The sequence below is a fragment of the Euphorbia lathyris genome, chromosome 1 (genome assembly GCF_963576675.1).
Source record: "Euphorbia lathyris chromosome 1, ddEupLath1.1, whole genome shotgun sequence".
Classification (NCBI taxonomy): domain Eukaryota; kingdom Viridiplantae; phylum Streptophyta; class Magnoliopsida; order Malpighiales; family Euphorbiaceae; genus Euphorbia; species Euphorbia lathyris.
The window spans coordinates 108,672,019-108,692,994 of NC_088910.1; the positions used below are offsets into that span (position 1 = coordinate 108,672,019).

The 20,976-nt window shown below is 32.8% G+C and overlaps 2 protein-coding genes across 9 annotated transcripts; both read right to left on the reverse strand.

The window, feature by feature from the left end:
• Nucleotides 1–417: 417 nt before the first annotated feature.
• Nucleotides 418–5,155, reverse strand: LOC136210558 (adenine phosphoribosyltransferase 4). Its single transcript, XM_066001877.1, has 6 exons — nucleotides 4,698–5,155; nucleotides 4,299–4,409; nucleotides 1,824–1,916; nucleotides 1,191–1,340; nucleotides 824–882; nucleotides 418–719 (listed from the first exon to the last, which is right to left on the reverse strand). The coding sequence occupies exons 1-6, from the start codon at nucleotides 4,777–4,779 to the stop codon at nucleotides 666–668; spliced, it is 549 nt and encodes a 182-aa protein (XP_065857949.1). The 5' UTR covers nucleotides 4,780–5,155; the 3' UTR covers nucleotides 418–665.
• Nucleotides 5,156–13,035: 7,880 nt separating this feature from the next.
• On the reverse strand, nucleotides 13,036–16,780 carry LOC136210559 (protein IN CHLOROPLAST ATPASE BIOGENESIS, chloroplastic-like). Of its 8 annotated transcripts, none has more exons than XR_010678118.1 (9): nucleotides 16,657–16,780; nucleotides 16,484–16,580; nucleotides 15,553–15,627; nucleotides 15,417–15,459; nucleotides 15,280–15,337; nucleotides 14,574–14,741; nucleotides 14,441–14,503; nucleotides 14,020–14,090; nucleotides 13,036–13,391 (listed from the first exon to the last, which is right to left on the reverse strand). XR_010678118.1 is itself a non-coding variant. In XM_066001879.1 (8 exons), the coding sequence occupies exons 5-8, from the start codon at nucleotides 15,334–15,336 to the stop codon at nucleotides 14,070–14,072; spliced, it is 309 nt and encodes a 102-aa protein (XP_065857951.1). In that variant the 5' UTR covers nucleotide 15,337; nucleotides 15,417–15,459; nucleotides 15,553–15,627; nucleotides 16,484–16,577; nucleotides 16,657–16,780; the 3' UTR covers nucleotides 13,036–14,069. The 8 variants fall into 8 exon arrangements, 4 of the variants coding, with proteins under 4 accessions (XP_065857951.1, XP_065857952.1, XP_065857953.1 ...); XR_010678117.1 differs by having other exon boundaries at nucleotides 13,036–13,483; XM_066001879.1 differs by having other exon boundaries at nucleotides 13,036–14,090; nucleotides 16,484–16,577.
• Nucleotides 16,781–20,976: the final 4,196 nt, after the last annotated feature.

Below are 20,976 nucleotides of genomic sequence, written 5' to 3' on the forward strand. Positions count from 1 at the left end.
GAAGCAATGTTAAATGTGCACTAAGTATAGGAAAATTATCATATTTGAGATAATAGAGTAGATAATTTGAAAAGATTGAAGTGTTTATAATACGAGTTATTAAGCCCTAATACAATTACTAATTTTAAGGTACTAAAGTTTGTATGATTTAAAATGAGTAAAGTTTGATAATTTAAAAACAGTAAAACTTAAAAAGTGTTTTTAGAGAATGACAGAAGGAATTAGAAAAAAATGACTTAACTTAGGGGACAATGAAAGAAATGCAAATAGAAGGTGTAATGTCACCTGTGAAAGGAACTTCAAATCTAAATTCCATTCCTAAACTATTAATATTGGAAAACCTTAAATCAAAAGGAATGTTTAATGAACTTATATGGATTTGGAATTCATCTTATGTTGTAAGGAAGGACAAAAACATAAGAATCTTCTTTCCATATAGTAAATATAAATATTTTACTGTAAGTAAATCAAGGAGATAAAGGAAGATCATTCCTACAACCAATTTCCTTTTTCTCCAAATCCATCCATTCCTTCCCAATGTTTCTAAGCTACTAGGTAAATTAAGAATCTCAATCAACCACCATTGTTTCTCTAAATTCACTAATGATGGAAAAATAATGGGTGCCTAACACACAATAACCACATTCCGCCCGGATCATCATCTCTTAGTGTGACTCAACCAACACATACAACGCCTTCCCGTTCAACCTCTCCCGCCCCTGCACAATTTCAGAACCATATATTGTCCGTGTCTAAGCATATATCAGATTGAAAATGGGATTTCAAGCTTTGAATATTGGTTTAAAGCAACATATGTAGGTACCTTTAAATCTGGTAATTCAATAACACATGCACATTCCGCAACTTCAGCTCCAGCGCGTTCTGATAATAACATAAAAACAAAACTTTTTTATCGTTAGAGATTGATCTTATCAGCAAACATGTTTTCAGTAAATGATGAAGCCAAAGCTGTGAAAGAAAGTTCAATGAGAAAATGACAATTGCAACATTTTATCCTTGGCAAATTCACTTATAATCTAATGAACCGTTTGAAAATTATTACATGACAAAACTTCACTTATGTTGCTATTAAGACCAGAGTGGATGGTTGCTAATCAAAGAAGATGGGACTTGCAAGTATAAATTATTAACTCAAATGTGCAAGAAGTGCGCGATTTTTAGCTAATTACCAAGCAAACTCATAGCAGCACACAAAGTACCGCCAGTGGCAATCAAATCATCAACCACCAAAGCACGTTCCCCAGATTTGACTGCGCCAACATGCATCTCAATACAATCTCTTCCATATTCCAGAACATACTCTTGTGATATAACTTCACCTGAAACATAGCCAAATATTATTACGACCGATGTATATGGAGTTGAGGTAGCAAGATCCTTACATATCAAGGGCTTGCTTAGACACTAATGACATTGATATTTCATGCATTCCGATAAATTCTCAAACACTACAACATCATTTGTATATCACTATATACAAGTTCTCATATTGCAATGCTGAAGTTGGCATATCATTGTCAGGTCTTACTATAAGGCAAAGAATTTCAGAGATGTGACAATGTTTTTTACATTAGAATAAGGCATAAATCAAGAAAAAACTCCCCATCTTGGGAAACGGAGACATGGACGGGATATATACTTCATTAGCTTCATGAATCAGTATAAGTTCTAAAACATTAAAGCTTTCATAGATGAACAAAATTCAGCAAAGAGATCATAGTTTTATGCAACATGTACATTAGAAATACAGGTCATCTTGAGAGGTAGCATAGAGAGCATTATTACATGGTTTGAAGAATTACCAGGCAATTTCTTTGGTTTTCTTAATGGAACAAACTTAGCTCCAATTGCCAATGCAATAGGAGGCCCAAAAATAAATCCTCGCGCCTCTATTCCTGGAAAAGAAATATCCACTGTATTTTAGATATACAATACATACTTCCTGAGGAACATATACAGTTACATTTTGTTTTTAACAGAATAATCAAGTCTCTTTGTATACACCTTTAAATTTGTTGATATATATCGGTCAGATGTTGAAAGAGAAAAAGAAGGATAGAAGAGCACTTATTTAATTACATAAAATTTATACATTATATAGCACAACACAACCATAATTATACAGAAGTCGTGCCGCATTATATAGCAAACCAAAAAATCAGGCAACAAATTGAAGGAATGCCTTGAATTTTCAGAACCAGATAATTACGTGACACAGGTGAGAATCCTTGTACTTAAAGAGAGATAGACGAAACACAACTATCATAAACTGTACTCGAATGCCCAATACCACCCCGTCCAAAGACCAGGAAAGAGACAGGAACCCTGATTCACTAATTCAATCTCATAAATCATCACTCAGGTTGCAACAGAAAAAGGCACCATCCACAAAGGGCAGCTAAAGGTCCATTTGTTCCTTATAATCAAATATAGTAATGAACTGATAATTCATCAAAAGCATATTAAGCAGATTAGCAAAATGTTGATACATCAACTTGTTTACTCCACGCGTTACAGAAAGCATTCAGAGTGCAATAACCAAGGCAAAATATTTGAAAAAGCAGCTGCAACCGGAAAATGTACATACACCAATGGCTAACCTTGCAGAAAATACTCTGAATATACAGAGTTTAGCAACTAGAAGAAACAATTTAACATGTTTTAAATGTCATGGAACCGTTTGAACTAAAAGCTCAAGCGGATAGTTAAGGCCCAATCATAGATCTTATATTAATCTTTGACATTAAACACCCATTTTTCAAGTCAAGACTTCCTAGAGTCTCTGCCAGCATCACTGCTACTTAATTTGTTGATGCAAGTTAGCTTTATGCACTATGCAAAGGGGGATTTATCTTTTCATAGCAGAGCATCTTATTAGAGCTTTTGTCCAGCACACAGAGCTACATTAGAAGCAAACTAATATTCCACATTAATTTGAACAAAGTATAATTAAATATATTTGAAATTCAAAACAAGACCAAAAGATCACTTTGCAAAAGACAACAATGACTGTCAAATGTGCTTATCTTATGCTAAATAGGGTAGGATATAGCCCTCAATAATGTGTGTGACATATGCTTGTGTGTGTGACATCAACCCTAATATAACGTACATTGTACTCCCTATATTACTGAACAGTACTGCAAGCACATGCTCTGGGCCTAATCCAGTGGATAGCATCAACTAGGCAGACAAAACACGATAAGAAGATGCAGAAGATCTTCATCTTACAACAAAAAGAAAAATCCTTTTTTCCATTTTAAACTAATTTTAGGAGAAGATTCCACTTGTTGTAGAAAAGTTTCTTATAAAACACAACAAGACAACATAAATCCAGATGAGCACATAAAGAGACAGATTCTAATGCCGCACATTAGGACAAAAAAAATGTAATGCTAAATGTTGACCGAATCCATTGTAATCCAAAATTATAATTAAATGAGGACCAAGCCCACTGTAATGATGAGATCATGAAAACTTTTCACCCATGATAATAAACAAGTTATTGTTAGCAACAGCATTATCTTTGGAGTTTTGCTACTAATTGTACAAAATATTGTGGAATGCAGATTAGCTGGTACAACATCATTACTGAAGTAGAAATTCAGACACCTCCAACTTCAAAATCAACTTAAGCAAGCAACAATCAATAAAATCATGAAAAGCCTATAGTGAAGACAATAATTGATCATGAATGGTACTGAAATTTAAACCAGATATTAGAGTTAAATGAAGAAAAGGTTGGTGATGATAATAGAGCCAAAAGAAACTAGCATGAATTGGGTCCACCCCTTTAGAACAAGGTGGGCATCCATCACCAACCACCATCAATCCCAGCACATGACAATAGAGAGAGAAGGAGCAAATAATAGCCGCTCAAAGGGGGGAAATTGAGCAGAGAGAGCAATCAATGGCGCATTCCACTAACAAAACCCATTAGTCAAACAACAAATCACTCTGTACCCCAATTTGTTTTTAAAATAGTCACAGATAGATAGATAGAGAGAGGAACAATACACATCCATGCACAGTCACTTCCTATTTCCACAACTTGTTTTTGTTTTGTTCCTCAGAATTTTTTAATAACCAGTGCAATTTGCTCATTAAGCAAATGGGTCCCACCACCTTCAATCCCAATTCAAAGTTGATACAAAAAATATAAAAAAACCCATTAAATCAAATTCTTCACAATTCAAAAATGAAACCTTGAAAAACAAAAAACACAAAAACAAGCACACACATATGAAAAGAATAGGGGCATTTGTTGTGCTGCCTACCTGCAACAATTGAAATATTTTTCCCTTTGTAGCGCTCAACAAACAAGTCAATCGTGTCCTTGAACGCTTTTGGATCGAGTAATAGAGTTGTTATATCCTGAAACATTATACCTGCCAAACACCCACATAAACCAGTCAATAAAAACTTCGTTCAAATTGGATGCAAACATTTCTGAAAAAATAAAGCAAAATTCTGAAAGCATTTAGCATAAACATTCTCACAGAAAATCCGGAAACACTAACGAGCTGTCCGTCTTTATGATCGAAGTCACGATACGGAATCTTAGGGGGAAAAAGTTCAAAGGAAAAAGAGGGCATTCTTTTTCTCGGTTACATTTATGATAGAAACTAGCCAAACAGAATAAACGAAACAAAGAAAAAAAGGGGGAGGAAAGGAACCTGGTTTGGGGAAATCGGGGACAACGCGAATCTTAGTTTGGATGCCATGGATACGAGGATCTTCAACCCTGGAAGCCGACATTGTATGTAATTGTGTATATAGGAGAAGAGTATATCATAGAAAGCAATAATATTGGATATAGAAAAGAAAAGAGACTGTAAAGTCTCTTAAACTTTTCTCCTCTTGCTCTTGCTCTTGCTCTACGTATAGGTAGCTGATGCTTGCTGCTAAGTTCAAAATGAATAATAAAGGGAGAGAGAGAGAGAGAGAGGGAGAAAGTGACGTATTTATAGAGGGGGAAGAGAAGGGGGCTCTCTGCACAAGAAAGAAAGAAAAAAGGAAACGAAATCTTTGGTTTCGGATATTTACAGAGAAAGGGAGGCAGAGAAGAGGGAGGAAGGAGAGACAACCAACATTATAGTGGCTGAAGCTCGTGATTCTACTTTTCTTTTTTTTCACAGTTTTACAGTCTTCCTTCTTCTTGTACGGTTTATGTTTTCGAAATTTGGCTACTTTTCTCCGCCACTTGTGCACTTTTATTATACTTTGGATTTCACCTTTATCTAAGGGTTGCCAACATGGAGTCGTGCGGCAAGTAATTTATAGTTGGGGTCTAATTTTAACCGAGCTGGCGATTGTTGGATTCCGTTTTATCTAGTTTATTTACTAGTCTTGAGATGTTATAATTTTGACACTACCGTAACTATAAAACAACAATCTAGGTAAATCAACCTTACAGAGTATTGAAGATTAGTCTTCTCCTCATGTTTGATAACTTGAGGATTCGGATCGGGACCGGTTTCAGTAGTTTAGAGGTCCGGTTTTGAAATTTTTATGGGCCTTATGCGAAAAAGAGATAAAGAATCTCTTATTAAAAAAAATATACTTAAAAGTGTAAGATAGAAATTATGGTCTATTTTAGATCTAAAATATCATATTATTTGGGTATTTTCTAGGTATAAATGAGTATTATAAGTTCATTTAAAAAAATTACGATATATACAGTAAAAAAACAATTTGGACCTCTTTTGGCTCAGACCCTAGGCGGTCGTATTTCCTAACCTATGCTCAGAGCCGGTCCATAAACATTTGGGTTGAATTATTGTTATGCTAGATTATAATTTTCATTTTGAATTTGTAAAAATACTCAGCATAAAATTTTTGATCTGCATAAATTGTTATGTTATATTACAAAAAAAAATCATTTTTTATTGAATCACGTCATAAAATTCAAATACCGAGCCCATCCCATATAAAACCACAAAAAATACATATATTATTTATAAGGATAAGAAATGGTTTGTGGTGGTCTATAACATTTTGCGGTGGTCCATAAATATTCTGGCCTTCTTATAAATTGTTGTCCTACTAGATTATAATTTTCATTTTGATTTGTAAAAATACTCACCATAAAAAAATTTTGATCGATACAGGTTGTTATGTAATTAACTAAATAGTATAAACAAATTAGTGAAAATTGATTGTGTTCTAAAATATATTGTAACAAATAAATCAATATATATTAGTTAATTTTAGATTGAATATATATTAATATTTTGGTTTAAGGTTAAAATTAAGATTATAAAAAAATAATTATTAAAATTATATAATATTAATAATAAAAAGTAAAAATAAAACATATATTAAAAATGAAGAGAAACGAATTTTATATAATAATAAAAAAGAAAATCATGAATAAAAGAAAATGCGAACCAAAACATATAAATCCAAGGATCAAACTCTCATCCTCTTAAACAACCATACTATATCTTTACCAATCAAGCTACCACTATATTTTATTATAAATCTAAATCTACATAATTTTTAACCACAACAATCTTAATAATTATCAAATTTGAAAGAAATTCCAATCTGAGGCCCGCGTAAATCGGAGGCTCTAGGGGGCCGTCTGTGCCGGATGCCCCTAGAGCCGGCCCTGATCGGGATAAGTAAAACTATGAGACAATAAGATACCATTATAAAACATCACTAATCTATTAAACATTAAGCACTCGATAAGAACATCACATAGTTACAATGTTCAGGACCGTCATAAACATTTTTGGGACCTAGTGCTAAATGAAAAAAAATTAAGCTGTATTCATGAAAAAATTTAGGGTTTTTTACATAAACATCAGCAATGATAATAATATTTTGGCAATAATCAAATTGATAATTTGTATTTGTATTATATCATATAGGTTCATTTTTATCTTAGAAATGTCATAAACTAAAAAGTAACCATCATCTTTTAACCTTCTTCAAAATAATTAGTTATTGATAACCAACTTATCATTAAATTGACAGCCATTAATTTCATCCTTTGGAAGGCTTAGGCGCTCTCTGCAATCTGTGGTAGCGGATTGGCACACCATATTGACTCCACTAAACCTCCTCCACCGACGCTACTACCCGATAGTTCCAAAAATCCCAATTTTGTAATTTGGGACCAGAAAGACCAACAGGTTCTCAACATCGTGCTAAGTTCCATTTGAGAATCTCTCCTTCTACACAATTCCAACGTCAGGACAACTTTTGAACCTTGGAAAAATTTAACAAAATCTTATTCATCCAGTTCTATATCACACATTTGCAATCTCAGAGCATAGTTGCATGCTCTTTCTCGGGGCACTGATGACATATCTACTTATATGATGAGAGCAAAATCTCTATATGATCAACTGGCTACATATCAACATTTTATTCCTGAGGATGACCTCGTTGATGCCATCTTAATGGGGTTTAGGCAGTCATATCACTCTTTTGTTCGTGCAATTGAAGCAAAAATGAAATCAATCACATTCGATGATCTCTATGGTATTGTTCTCTCCGAGGAACCTCGTATTTCTCGTGACATTATCACTGAGCCTATTCAGCCCACAACTTTATCTCGTTCATCTTATGGACAACAGTTTTGTAGTAGAGGTCGAGGCATAATTCATAGAGGGGGCGGTCATGTTTTGCAGTAAGACAACAACAGTATTCAAGTTCTCTAGTTCTAACAGCCAAAATTTTTCCAACTCCCATAACTCTATACTCAGTCGACCCAACCAAATACCAGAGAGCATTTAACTTGTCACAACTATATATAAAGGACTTGGTCATATAGCCTGCAACTGCTCATCTCCAAAATTTCACCGTGATCGTAATTTTTCCCTATAATCACACATTGCCACAAGCCCCACGGTTAATCAGCATTGGGTACTAGACTCCGGTGCAACTCACCATCTCACCTCTAATCTTGGAAACCTCAATCTTCACTCAGAATATACTAGCCTTGTTGAAGTTTAAATTGGTAATGGTTCTAAACTTCATATTGCTCGTAACTCTATCATGTCTTTTCTAAAAAAAAACATTATTTCTAGTTAATACCATTTTTATAAATATTTTTGTAATTTTTGGAAAATTAAAAAAACATGTTCTTTTATTTTTAAATAGTTTTTAGAATAATAAATAATTCAAAATTAAATACTCTGATTATCCAAAAATATATTAGAAAATCATAATTCCAAAACACATACTTGAAATAATTGGGTCATAAATGGGTTTGGGAAATCCCCCCACGCATCGCACACATGTGTAGGCTCCACGCACGCCATGTGGTTGGTGTTGGTCCCGTATAACGTGACAATGTTAGTTCCAAAGGGAGGGGGGGTTAGGAACTATTATGAATTTTTTTTTTGTTAATGCTGACTTAATTAATATTTAAGACTTCAACTCAGTCTTTAGGTCAGCACGGCTGAGTAGGATCTAAGACGGCTTTAGTTAATGGCTTACTAGAGCTGTTTCTTCCGTGTTTATTTCTAACTCAGCTCTTAGATTACTCAACTCAGCATATACAAGTTATTGTTTTATTGAGTAATATTTAGCAAGCAATATATGTATAAAGAGATAAAAGGGTTAGAAGTTACTCAGCAGACTTATCCTGGTTAGGCCTCTCCGCCTACGTCCAGCCCCAGAAATCCTTCCGAGCTTTTTGAATCCTCTACTGAGCTCTTTAAAGGTAGAGCATAAATCGTTTACAATAGCAACTGAGTATGCAAGAGTACCTTCCTCTATTCCTCTACTCAGTCCTATCTCTACCGCTGAGTACTATAACCGAGTAACTCAGCCTCACTTTTCTAACCTTTTACAAATGATACAATAGTTGTTCTTAGCAAAATAAAGAACACTTTAGATGACTTAGTCACTCTAGACTTTTACACAAGAATAGGAGTTGGTATAAGAGCTTGCTTTTTCTTTTCAAGACAGAGCTTCTATTTTGTACTTTATCAATGAATTGACTTAATGAAGATCTGCAATGATTGAAGGGTTGAAGCCGCCTATTTATAGTGATGTCTGAGGTATCAATTATTTGCATCCCGATATAGCCGTTGTGGGGAAACGTTCTTCTTTCGTCATCACTTGGTCAGCACTCAGTGTTGCAGGCCAATCATATCTTCTATCTAAGTCAGACGTCAGGTCTGCCTGTCTGTTGACCTCAGATAGTCCATGCTTCTTCTGGAAAAGTTTTCCTGACAGATTTCTATAGCTTCTGATTGTTTCAGAAATGTACAGACTTTGTCTTCAAAGCGGATCAACATTGCTGCTGACCTGACGATCATATTGCTCTATTCAGCTGCTTTGTCTTTAAGCTTTTAGAGAAGACTTTTTCTTTTCAAAGCTGAGTTGCATTTTGCTCAACTTCGGTCGTGTGACTTTCATTTGCTGACTTTGTCTTGAGTTTCTCTTATGAGCTTTTAGTCCTTATTCTATTAATGTCTTATAAAACCAATTTACTCAACATTGAACAAACACATTGGTACAGATAAATCAAAGCATTTAAATTTAATGTGAATGTGTTTTTATTATGGGAATTTACTTAAATAGTTTTGTCAAATTAAAATCATGTGGAAAGGTGTTTCAACAGTTGGGTGCGGGCTACCACCCATCGCAACGTGATTGGTGCACACGCCACACGTTGCAACGTGTGGCGTGTGCCTACACACAAACGCGTGATTGCCACGCCTCGTCTTCCTGTTGTCTGTTGCTCTAAAAATTTGATTCGATCTAATTTTGATGGTCCATGGTCGTGATAGTGAAGTCCGTTTATCCATACGATGAACGAAAAATAGGGTTTGAGACTCAAACACTCTCGATTGACACTGGAATTTCTATAAATCCGAAACAGAAAATTCTCAAACGCCAACTAACCCAATTTTCTACAATTTTGTTACTGTTTTGCACCAAAAATAGTCTGAAAAACACGTATTAATGCCCATATAACACATATTTAATACAAATATTAATCATAGCATGCAAAAACTATGTTTTTCTTCATATTTGCGGATCAAAACAGAAAGAACACGAGATTTGTGGCTATGATACCAAAGGGATTATCCTGACAAATAATCCTAATACCAACATTGGTTTAAGGCTTACCTCTTGTAAAGTAGAATCCATAGATAAGATAAACAACGAATAGATAGAATTAACCATGATTTTGTATCACCGGTGATGAATCATCCACGTAGATATTAGTCCTGAGGTGAAAACGGTGGATCTAGGAATAAACAAGATATTAGAGACGGCGAGAGATGATGGCGCAAGAGGAGGGAGAGTCACATGAGAATTGTGTATGCTCTAGGATCAACTCTGATTAACCTTGTACTTGTGATTAGGGTTAGGTAGCTATCTATTTCTAGCCTAGATTTAACTTAAACTCTAACCCTAATCCTATATCCCTTTAAATGGGCTTGGCTGGTTTCACTTACGGACGGATAAATATTCAATCCATAACTCGAATATTCCTAACAGAAGTTTTATTAATAGAAAATATTTTTTTTGTAAGAGAAAATATTTTTTTTATTAACAGAATATATGCAATTTCAAATCTTACTGATGATTAGAACGATGAAAGTTTGGATAGTGATCAAAATATGAATGTCAATGAAAAAAACAAATATTCTATTAATGAAACTTGCAATTACACTATTAATTTTTTTTGGTAGGAAAGGAAAGAAGAAAAACAAACAAACAAAGCCGCTTCACCCGGGATCAGCTTGGGAAAGCTGACCCCCACCAAATCATCCAAGATCAGGGACGAAATGAACAACGGAGGAGAAGAAAAGGTTGAGAGACCCAACATCCTTGTATGACCTTCAGCCGCGAGATGGTCCGCCACCCGATTTTGCTCCCTATAAATATGGCCGAAGCTAAGAAAATCAAAGGAAAAGCAAATCCTTCTAATACCTTTGATTAAATTTTGGCTATTCAGGCAAATAGCATTATTCTCCAAGATCATTTTGCAATTACACTATTAATAAATGTTAGATTTAAAATTACACTTTTTCTTAATAAAGGATAAATTAGTACATTGTTAGAGAGTGTTTGTTTACCTATTTTTCACCTTACGTTTGTTTTTTCACTTTAAAAAGTAAAGTTTTAGATGTTTGGTTAGACTCCTATTTACCTTTTACAGCTGAAAAATAGTTTTTTTACAATGAAAAAACAACATTTTCAAAAAGCAACCAGCAAACAGTAAATAGCTAAACAGACCATTAATAAACGTTAAACTTAATATTACACTATTTTTTTTAAATAAAGAATAAATTAGCTACCGCTCCATAACTATATAACAAAATTTATAAGTTATCCAATACGAGAAAGACAATTTTTATTTTTATCCATTAGAGGGAACATAGAATCAGTCTAGAAGATTATGAAACAAAATTCATAGGTAATTTGTCTGATGTGGCGGTACAGCTGGTGTTTTGTTGTTTTTGTTGTATGTATATTATGTGTATTATACATAAATTTCTGACTATTTTATATTGTCCCAAACCGACACGTTTGTGTTTGTTAGAAATAAGTAATTATCTTATATGTGTATTTATCCATGTTTGTACGAATTTTATTTATGGATAATACATTCTTCATTATCCGTAATTGACCTTTTTATTTAGCAAAATATAATTAGGGAAACCATGTGCACTACATGATTTGATTTGTTTCTTGTTGGTTGTTAGTTACTATGGGCATTCTAACAAACACTTAAGGCTCTGTTCTTTATTACTGAAAAAAACTGAACTGAATGTTACTGAACTGAACTGAACTGAACTGAATGATACTGAATACTGAACTGAACTGAATTTAACTGAATGCTACTGAATTTAACTGAATGATACCGAACTTAACCGAATTTAATCGAACGTAACAATAATGATGATATTAGACTTTAAAATAATTTAATGATAATATTGGACATTAATAAGCTTATAATAATAATAATAATAATATTTCTACCAAAAAAAATAATATCAAAAATAAATAAACATATTATTAAAGATTAAACTAAATTAAATATCAAATAAAATCTAGGCTCGATAAAATCCTATGACATTAAATAAAAATGAGTCTAATTTAAATTAAAAATATAAATTACATACAAACGCAAATTTATATATAATTTAAAGCCTATGAAATTAAATACAAATTTTTATATGAATACACACTCTTAACTTTTTATTACAATTAAGTATTAAGGTACAAAAATACCTTTAACGTTTTGGGTCCGGGGTTATTTTACTCCTAACGTCTAAATATGAATTTTCATATGAATACAAAATCTTGACTCAATTTATCAATGTTAAGGGTAAAATTGCTATTGGCTTCTAATATTAGGGATAAAATTGCACTATTTGAGATATTAAGGTAGTTGAGCCAGTTAATTTTTTAGAGCATTGTAATGTAAACGTATTAATATAATATTTATTTACTTTTCGCAAAATTTGCAAATAAGTTGCACCAAATAATTATAATTATAATAAATCACTACAAGAAAAAAAGCTATCACCGACGGCATCAATCCGTCGGTGATGGGCCAATTTGCGTCGGTGATCGTTATCACCGACGGAATTCCGACAGATTCACATGTCTCGGCGTTGACCTCGTAGGTAAGCTGCTGCGACAAATTTTTACCGACACAAAAATTTCACCAACACAAATTGTAGTCAGTATTATGTGTCGGAAATTCCGACTAATTTTAGTAGGTGACTTGCATCGGAGATTCCGACAACATCACCAACCCACATGTGTCGGTGATCTATTTTTCGAAATACTGATTTAAATAATTCACCGACGAATAATGCGACAGAAATGCGTCGGAATTTGTAATTCATTTTGAATTAATTTTATATTTTCTTTTAGTCACTTTATTTGGATTGAAGGGAACTCAAACATACATTAAAATACAAATCAAAAGATGTTCTACGAAAAACAAATATATCTAAAACAAAATGCAACTATAACAAGAATATATAAACCTGCAAGTTGGATAAAAATTAGAATTCTGCAACATTTCAAATAAACTTGCAATTTTACATTAGTAAATTCTACCATGAGTTGAAACATAAAGCTAAACATATAAATAAAAGCACAATGATAAGAGGCAATCTTGATACATCAAAATGGAAGCAGGCATGATTTCTTAGGTTTTAAGAAGAGTTCCACTAAAAAAGAAACAGAGGCATGACAGCTAAAGAGGTTTCAGGTGCAACAATATATATAAAGCTTGGTATTAGGGACGGCAAATTTTGATAGAAGTCAAATATCAGGATCACCAAATAGATATGGTCCTTCTAGGTGAGATCATCAAGGTAGGCCACGAGATTGTCAGACCCTGGTACATCTGGTCTTCCGGTTTAGGCAGTAAGCTTCATCAAAAAAAAAGGCAATTGGCTTCAGGCTTCAGGCTTCATGGATCACACTCAGGTTATATCCTAAACTGAACAGCTCTACATTATAACTGAAAATAGAGGAACCATGTAAGGCCAACAAATGAAGGACGAAGAAATTAAACAACAATCAGATTTGGGTAATGCTTTTATGTTGAGATGGAAACAAATCCATTGTTCTAAGCAATATAGAGTATTGGAAGAGAGCAGATTTGTACTAATACTAACAAATTGACATTATCCACCTAATTAATGCAACATTAATTTACTTCAAGTCCAACCAGCTCCAAAGAATGGAAGCATACTTATAAAAGAACAAAGTTGCTAGCATGAATACTGTGAAAACTAGATGCAAACATGAGAGACCTAACCTCTTCTTCCTTATAACATATATTCAACTCATCTCACTAATGCCTCAATTCTAATGTTCCTCGCTCCATTTGGTAAATAGCTAACAAAATAATTGTGTCAACAAGAAGTTCATTCTGATGTGAAAAAGAGTACATGAAAATGTAAACTATATGTACAAGGATTCAACTACTGCTTTTATAGTATTACCGTGATCATAGGCACACATGGAAAACATAGGAATAAGCTTAATTTGTACCTTCCATAAGCAAAATAGAGGTCATTCTCACCCATAAGCACTAGTTCGACCTAGAGAATAACTTCCATAAGCTGCACCAGATAGAGGTTTAATCATATCATACGCTTATTGACTCGTTTTTATTCTAAAATATCATATATAAGCTCTTTAACAAAGACCAGATAACTGAAAGCTATGAAGATGAAAGTAAGAATGGCAATGGTCTATAATTTGATTAATTAGCTTTTCAAAATGCTACCAAAAGATTTAAAATGCTTAAAAGGCTGCAGCTCAATGTGTAGATAAACCATCAACAAACATTGTAAAATTCGGCAGTTATTAAAGTTGAAACCTATAAGAAAAAGTATCTATAGACAATTAACCACGAGACTTGCAAATTTATGCTATTTTCAAGCTGTAACTGAGTTCTGGAGAAGCTTACATGGTCTCTTTTTGCCAAATGCCGCATTGCTCTTCGCTCTAGAACATCCGGAAACAAACCAACCTACAGGCAGAACAATTGCTTCGCAAACTGCTTTCACTGAAGATTAAAGTTCCATATTTATCACTCGTACCTTTTTTATGAGATACACGTCTAGGTCAGAAATCTTTGACTCGGCAAAGTCGCCCATGGTATAAAGATTCTCCCCAGCATCAGCTGCAGCACATAATAGCTCCTCCTTGCATTTTGATGTCATTTTGGCATCTTCCTCAACTAGAATTCTGTGGATAAATTGATCTACCTATCATAGAATTAGAAATTAGGATAAGTATTCCCTTCAGAGATATTAAGGCATATGAGGAAATTCCAATTTAACACACACTGAATGAGCACACTACCTCTCGCAGGTCGGAACAGATCAGAACCTACCCAGCTTTAGACAAGCAATTAAGTGCCTATGAAATAAGCTATAGCTTAGCTGTGTGTAAGAACCCATGGGGCTTACCTTCACTGGCTCTTATCCCATCTTTTTGAGTTGTGCAGTCGCACTTGACCCTGTGGTTAGCTTGGAGGCTTTCATAGACCCTCCAGTTTATTGCCTAACAGCAAATGATTTGGGGGTTTCCGGCGCAAATGAATAGTAGAAAAGGCGATTCCTTCTGCTTCCTCTTTCGAACCGAACCAGAAAGTTTTCTTAAGCATATAGTTACTTTTTTCTTGAAAAAAGAGTTCGCCTGCTTATGAGCCCTAGGCTTTCCCCCCGCAAACTAGTTGGTTTGGTTCCCGCATGGCATAGCACAAAGCTGAAAGGGCAGGTATTTTCAGGAAAGAGATATTACAGTCTTTGCAAGAAGCCAAACTCCATGTTTATGAACCTCCACCACTGGCATTTCCATTCTGCTCATATGAGAAAAAGAGCAAAAACTCAAGCTAAAGAAAATTAATAGTAAAATCCAGTGTTAGTGAACTGTCTTACCCAGCTGGTGCTGTTGGCCACCTTAGTAGTCCAATTAAGGCACCTAGTCACACATAACAAAATCATACATGAAAACTACAACTCAATTACTTCTCACTTTTTAGCCATGAAGAAGAACAATATAATTTATCCTTACCCGGGCTATTTTTGGCCAATGGAATCACAAGAGGGATTAATCCTTGCTTAAGCCCTGGAGAAATGATGTACTCACCTAATCCGATGAATCAAATGAGGAGTAAATTATATATATAATGATTCTATAAATGAGACTTATGAACAAAAATGGGAATGCCATATTAGGGACGAGAGGGACTAAATTTTATTAGTAACAATGAGGCATTACTTGAATCAATAAGTACAGTTTTAAGTTTTTATTTCAAAGCAGATTTAGTTTTCTGGATGGCAATTTGAAATGAGTACTTCATTCCGCATCAGTAGTTCATGGCAAATATCAAACAGGTAAAAGACACAAATTCGGTTTTAGGATTCATCAATTTGGCTTCTGGATGGCAATGCTTGGGAGGCTCAGTTGCAGCCAATCTTAGTAAATGAGGCAAATGCTTGGGAGTTTCCACTATAACTATTACAATACCAACTATAATATTGAAGTTACCACTTCTTTTTATCCAACTACCTGAAAAGGTACACATAAAAAGCCAAAAGCCAAAAAAATAGTAATTCGTCTTCAACAAGCAAACTTTCATTTTGTACCAAAAACTATACCAACTTACAACCCTTTCATTATTTAGTGTGGCCTTCGCCTAATTTGGTTCCATAAAGTTTCCTTTCTGGTAACCATAGAAAAATTTAAATATATATTTCAGGGTATGATTATCAGTTAAAGGTTAGACAAAAAGTCAGTTAGAAAGGACTTTGATTTCCCAAGATTACTCAAAATCAAACTTAAAACTCAACAAAATAGAATTGCAAGATTATTTCAGTTTGTACATTCAAAAATTGTCTCTTGGACATTTTATCGAACAAGAAGAAAGCAAAAACTTAATTAAACATAAACTATCCTGTGGCTGCAACATCAAAGCAAGAAGGAAAGAGTTTCTTTACTTTACCTTCTGGTTAGCAGTTGAACTCGTTTGCCCTAAAGACTTGAAGCTGCTGCTGCTGCTGACTTCCTTCCGTTTGGAGTTGTAGAAGCAGAGCAACCTTCTTCAAAAACAATAAAGAGTCTTCGTTAGATAAGATTTCTTTTGAAGAACAAGAACAAAGAAAGAAGAAGTCTTACCTGGAGAATATGGCAGAAATCCGACCGAGGAAAGCGGCGCCAGCGGCGGTGAAGATAGCAATGAGAACGTTTAGGAAGAGAGGAGGATATTAGGTTAGGACTTCTTTAGGTTCAAAGTTTTGTAAAAGGCTTAAACCTTCTATTTACGTGTGTATATATATATATATATATATATTTTTTTTTTTTAATCAATTTTTTTTTGTGAATATAAATAAATGTGATGAATTGTAATTAATGTTTTTTGGGGCTAAAACGTACATCATCATCAGATTGGGTTAGGCTATGATTTCATTTTTATTTCTTAGTTAATTTTTTAATGACTAATAATTATTTTTAATAACCAATCGTTGGTTGGCGCAGTGGTAGCATGAGGCTGTGCTTGGTAGGACGGTCTTAGGATCGATCCCCCACAACGACGATTGGGAGGGGTTTAAATACCGTAATTCTTGGACCCGCCCCGAATCCGGATTAGTCGATTTTAATAATAGTTGATTTTTTTTTTGAGAAAATAATAGTTAATTTTTTAATTTATATTAAGAATGGACAAATGACTAATAATTATTTTTAAACACATTTTATTTCTTTTTTGGTAAGAAACACATTTTATTTCTTAATTATTATTTTAATTTACTTATGTTTTAAACTAAGTATGAACATATATATATATATATAACTTTTTTTTTTATTTAAACTCCTACACATTTTATTGTCGGTGATTAATCTCATATGTTGGTGATATCACCGATATTAAAAATCACCTACTAAAGATGTTGGTATTTGTGGGGGAATAATCCCGCCAAAAATTCCCTACACATTCCCCGAATGCGTAGGTCTATGTGTAGGTGATTTCCGAGGCATAATTTCCATCGGTGTTCCGTCGGTGATTCCTACACAAAAAATTCCGTCGGTCGATTGTGTCGGTAATAACGTTTATTCTTGTAGTGAATAATGATAATATATATAATGACAAAGCATAAATTATATATAAATATAATTATAATGAAAATAGATAAATTAATATATAATAAATTATAATAATTATAATAAATTGCTGAAATTATAAATAAATAATGATAATAATAATAAATTATATATAAATAATAATAATAATATATAATAATTATAATAAATAATGATAAATTATTGAATACTGAAACTGAATACTGAACTGAACTGAACTGAACTGATTATTACTGAAATTAAATAATAAAGAACAGGATCTTAATTAGCATTTGTTTTATGAAAATACAGAGACTTCTTAATTCAGCTACCAAAAAAAAAAAGCAACAATCAATATTCCATGTCATATAAAATTTTCAGAGTTTTAGCCAGCTCATCAATCCGTGTGACATTGTGAGAAATATAATAATAATAATAAAGTATTATTAATTCATCCCAAAAAAATAATAATAAAGTATTATTAAGCCTCAAATATTAAGTTTTTAATTTTATGATATGTATCAGAATCTTTTTTATGTATTTTTTTTTTTTTTGCACATCCTGTGTAGTGTTAATATAAATTGGACTTTTAACTACCAATTTAAACTTAGTATTCAATCTTATTGTTCAATTAATGTATTGATGTGGTATGGTCTAATGCTCATCCAGCCCCTTAACTTGTTCAAATTGGTTTTTTTACATTTCCAACTCATCAAATGTCTTATTTATCCTCTTAACTCCATATAAATGGTATTTCCCACACCCTTAACTTGTGCAGATTAGTCATTTTACCCCTCATCAACTCATCGAATGTCCTATTTACCTCATTAACTCCATAAAAGTGATATTTCTCACTCCTTATGATCCTATTTACCCATTTAACTCCATACAAGTGGTATTTCTTACCATTTGATAGTGCAAAATTAATAGCATTTATTCAAAAGAGTTTGAAAATATATATTTTTAATATCAATTTTTTATTTTATTTTAATTTGATAATTATATTGATCCTTCATGTGTTTATTATAATAATATTGTATTACAATAATTAGATAATCAAAATTTAATTAGCAAAAAAAGTTGAAAAGAGAAAAAATAAATAAAAGATACAAATAATAAGAACATTTTTTTTTTATAAAAAAAACAAGAACTTTAATATAAACAAGTTAAAAACATTATATGTAGGGATAAGGTACCAAAATAGGCCTATGATTTTGGGAAAGTATCAATTTAGGTTCCACGTACAAAATAGCACCAATATAGGTTTAACGTTTAAAAAATGTATCAATTTAGGCCTCGATGATGGATTGTAAGGGGTGAGAAATACCACTTTTATGGAGTTAAAGGGGTAAATATGACATTCTATGAGTTGGGGAGGGGGTAATGGACAAGTTGAGAGGGTGAGAAATACCACTTTTATGGAGTTAATGGGGTAAATAGGATATTCTATGAGTTGGGGGGATAAATGGACAAGTTGAGGGAGTGAGAAATGCCACTTTTACGGAGTTAAGAGAATAAATAGGACACTTGATAAGTTGAGGGGGTAAAATAATCAATTTGGATAAGTTAAAGGGGCTGAAGGAATATTAGACCATGTGGTATCAGAACCTATTTAGTTATAATGATCCAAAATTCGAATCTTCAAGTTGTTGACTAAATTTCAACATATGATAAGATGGATGTGCATTGTACACACTTCCGCCCAAAAATATTCGCAGAGATAAGAATAAAACTATTATTGGACTGGACTTCAACTGCCAGTTAAAATTTTAGTTAAATTGTTCCATATAATCACTGTTGATTATGGATGAGATGTACAATATTGCAACACTAGATTTCAGAAGTTAGTTAGTCATTTTTTTAAACTACAAAAATAAATTTTATAATTTGACCAATTTGTAACAACAGTTTCCATGGTTTAAAAGTTTATAAATAGAAGTTTGTATTTTGTGCATTTAGCGGTTAAAGTATTATTAGTCAATTTTTCAACCAAATAACACTTGTGGTTTAGTTAATTTGCAATATAAAGTCCGTCTTTTTAATTGTTCCAAATCGCTCCATTTTGGGGTAAATAGTCACGAAAATAATTTTTGAACGAATGACTGAATTTATAAACTACAAAAGGCACATACTGTACCATGTTTAAACCATATGTATTGTCTCTGTAAATCGGTCAAACTATAAAATTTATTTTTATATTTACTTTTTTTTTTGTAATGTAAATATTAAAAGCAAAAAACATCATTAGGCCCCTGATCTTTTATTTTTGGGTAAATTTCAAAAAAAAACCTATGTGGTTTCACTTTTTTATAGAAAAATGACTGTGGTTTTTTCTTTTCAAATACATGACTATGATTTATTCCGTTACACTATTTACGGATTTGGTGTAGATTTCGTTTATTTGCTGACGTGGCGGAAGGGCAAATATGAGTTTTTAAAAAAATTGGAGTAAATTTTTTTAAAAAAACCCAGTGGTTTCACTTTTTTACAGAAAAAAGGACTGTGAGTTTTTTCTTTTCAAATACAGGGATGTGATTTATTCCATTACACTATTTACAGATTTGGTGAAGATGTCATTTATTTGCTGACGTGGCTGAAAGATAAATATGAGTTTTAAAAAAAATGACTATGAGTTCATAATGGCATCAATAACTTTTAGCTCCCTTCTTCTTTTGTATTTTCATGTTGTCAAAGAAAAAAAAAACATAATTAAACTCTTAAACTTGACATGTTTTAATGATGAAACCCCTTATTAATTATTGTTACACATTGAGTAATTGATCATTGATTCTGTTATGAATTATGCCTTTATTTAATTTTTCCGTCGAGTTTGGGTTGGATACATCGTTAAGGCAATTCAGCTTGACATGAACAAATAAGAGTTTCTTGATTATGAGAGATAAAAATTAAAAAGTAAAAAGAAATTATAGAAATTAATTTCCAGTAGATTCTTCCAACCTCGATCTTCTCCTCTCTAATTTTGTGATTTTCAACACTAGAATCGTCAAATCGATCTTTTTCCCTAACACCAAAATCTATTTCCAGCAAGTTCTTACAAGCTCGATTTCCAGCTTAGAAAAACCTACTGGAAATTGATTTTTGTAATTTCATTTTACTTTTTATTCTCTCTCCATTAATCAAGATTTTTTTTATTTGTCCACATGGAAGTAAAAATGTCCACGTAGGTTGAATTCCTTAGTAGGTATTGTCGTTCAAACTCTATCAAAAACTTAAATAAGAGTTCAATCTATAACAAAATTAATAATTAATGGTTCAATATGGAAAAATAAATGATCTGATGGTTGATCTTTAAAATAGATAAAATTCAGTGATTTAATTATATTTTTTGCCTTTCAATTATAACACCTAGACTTTTATGGC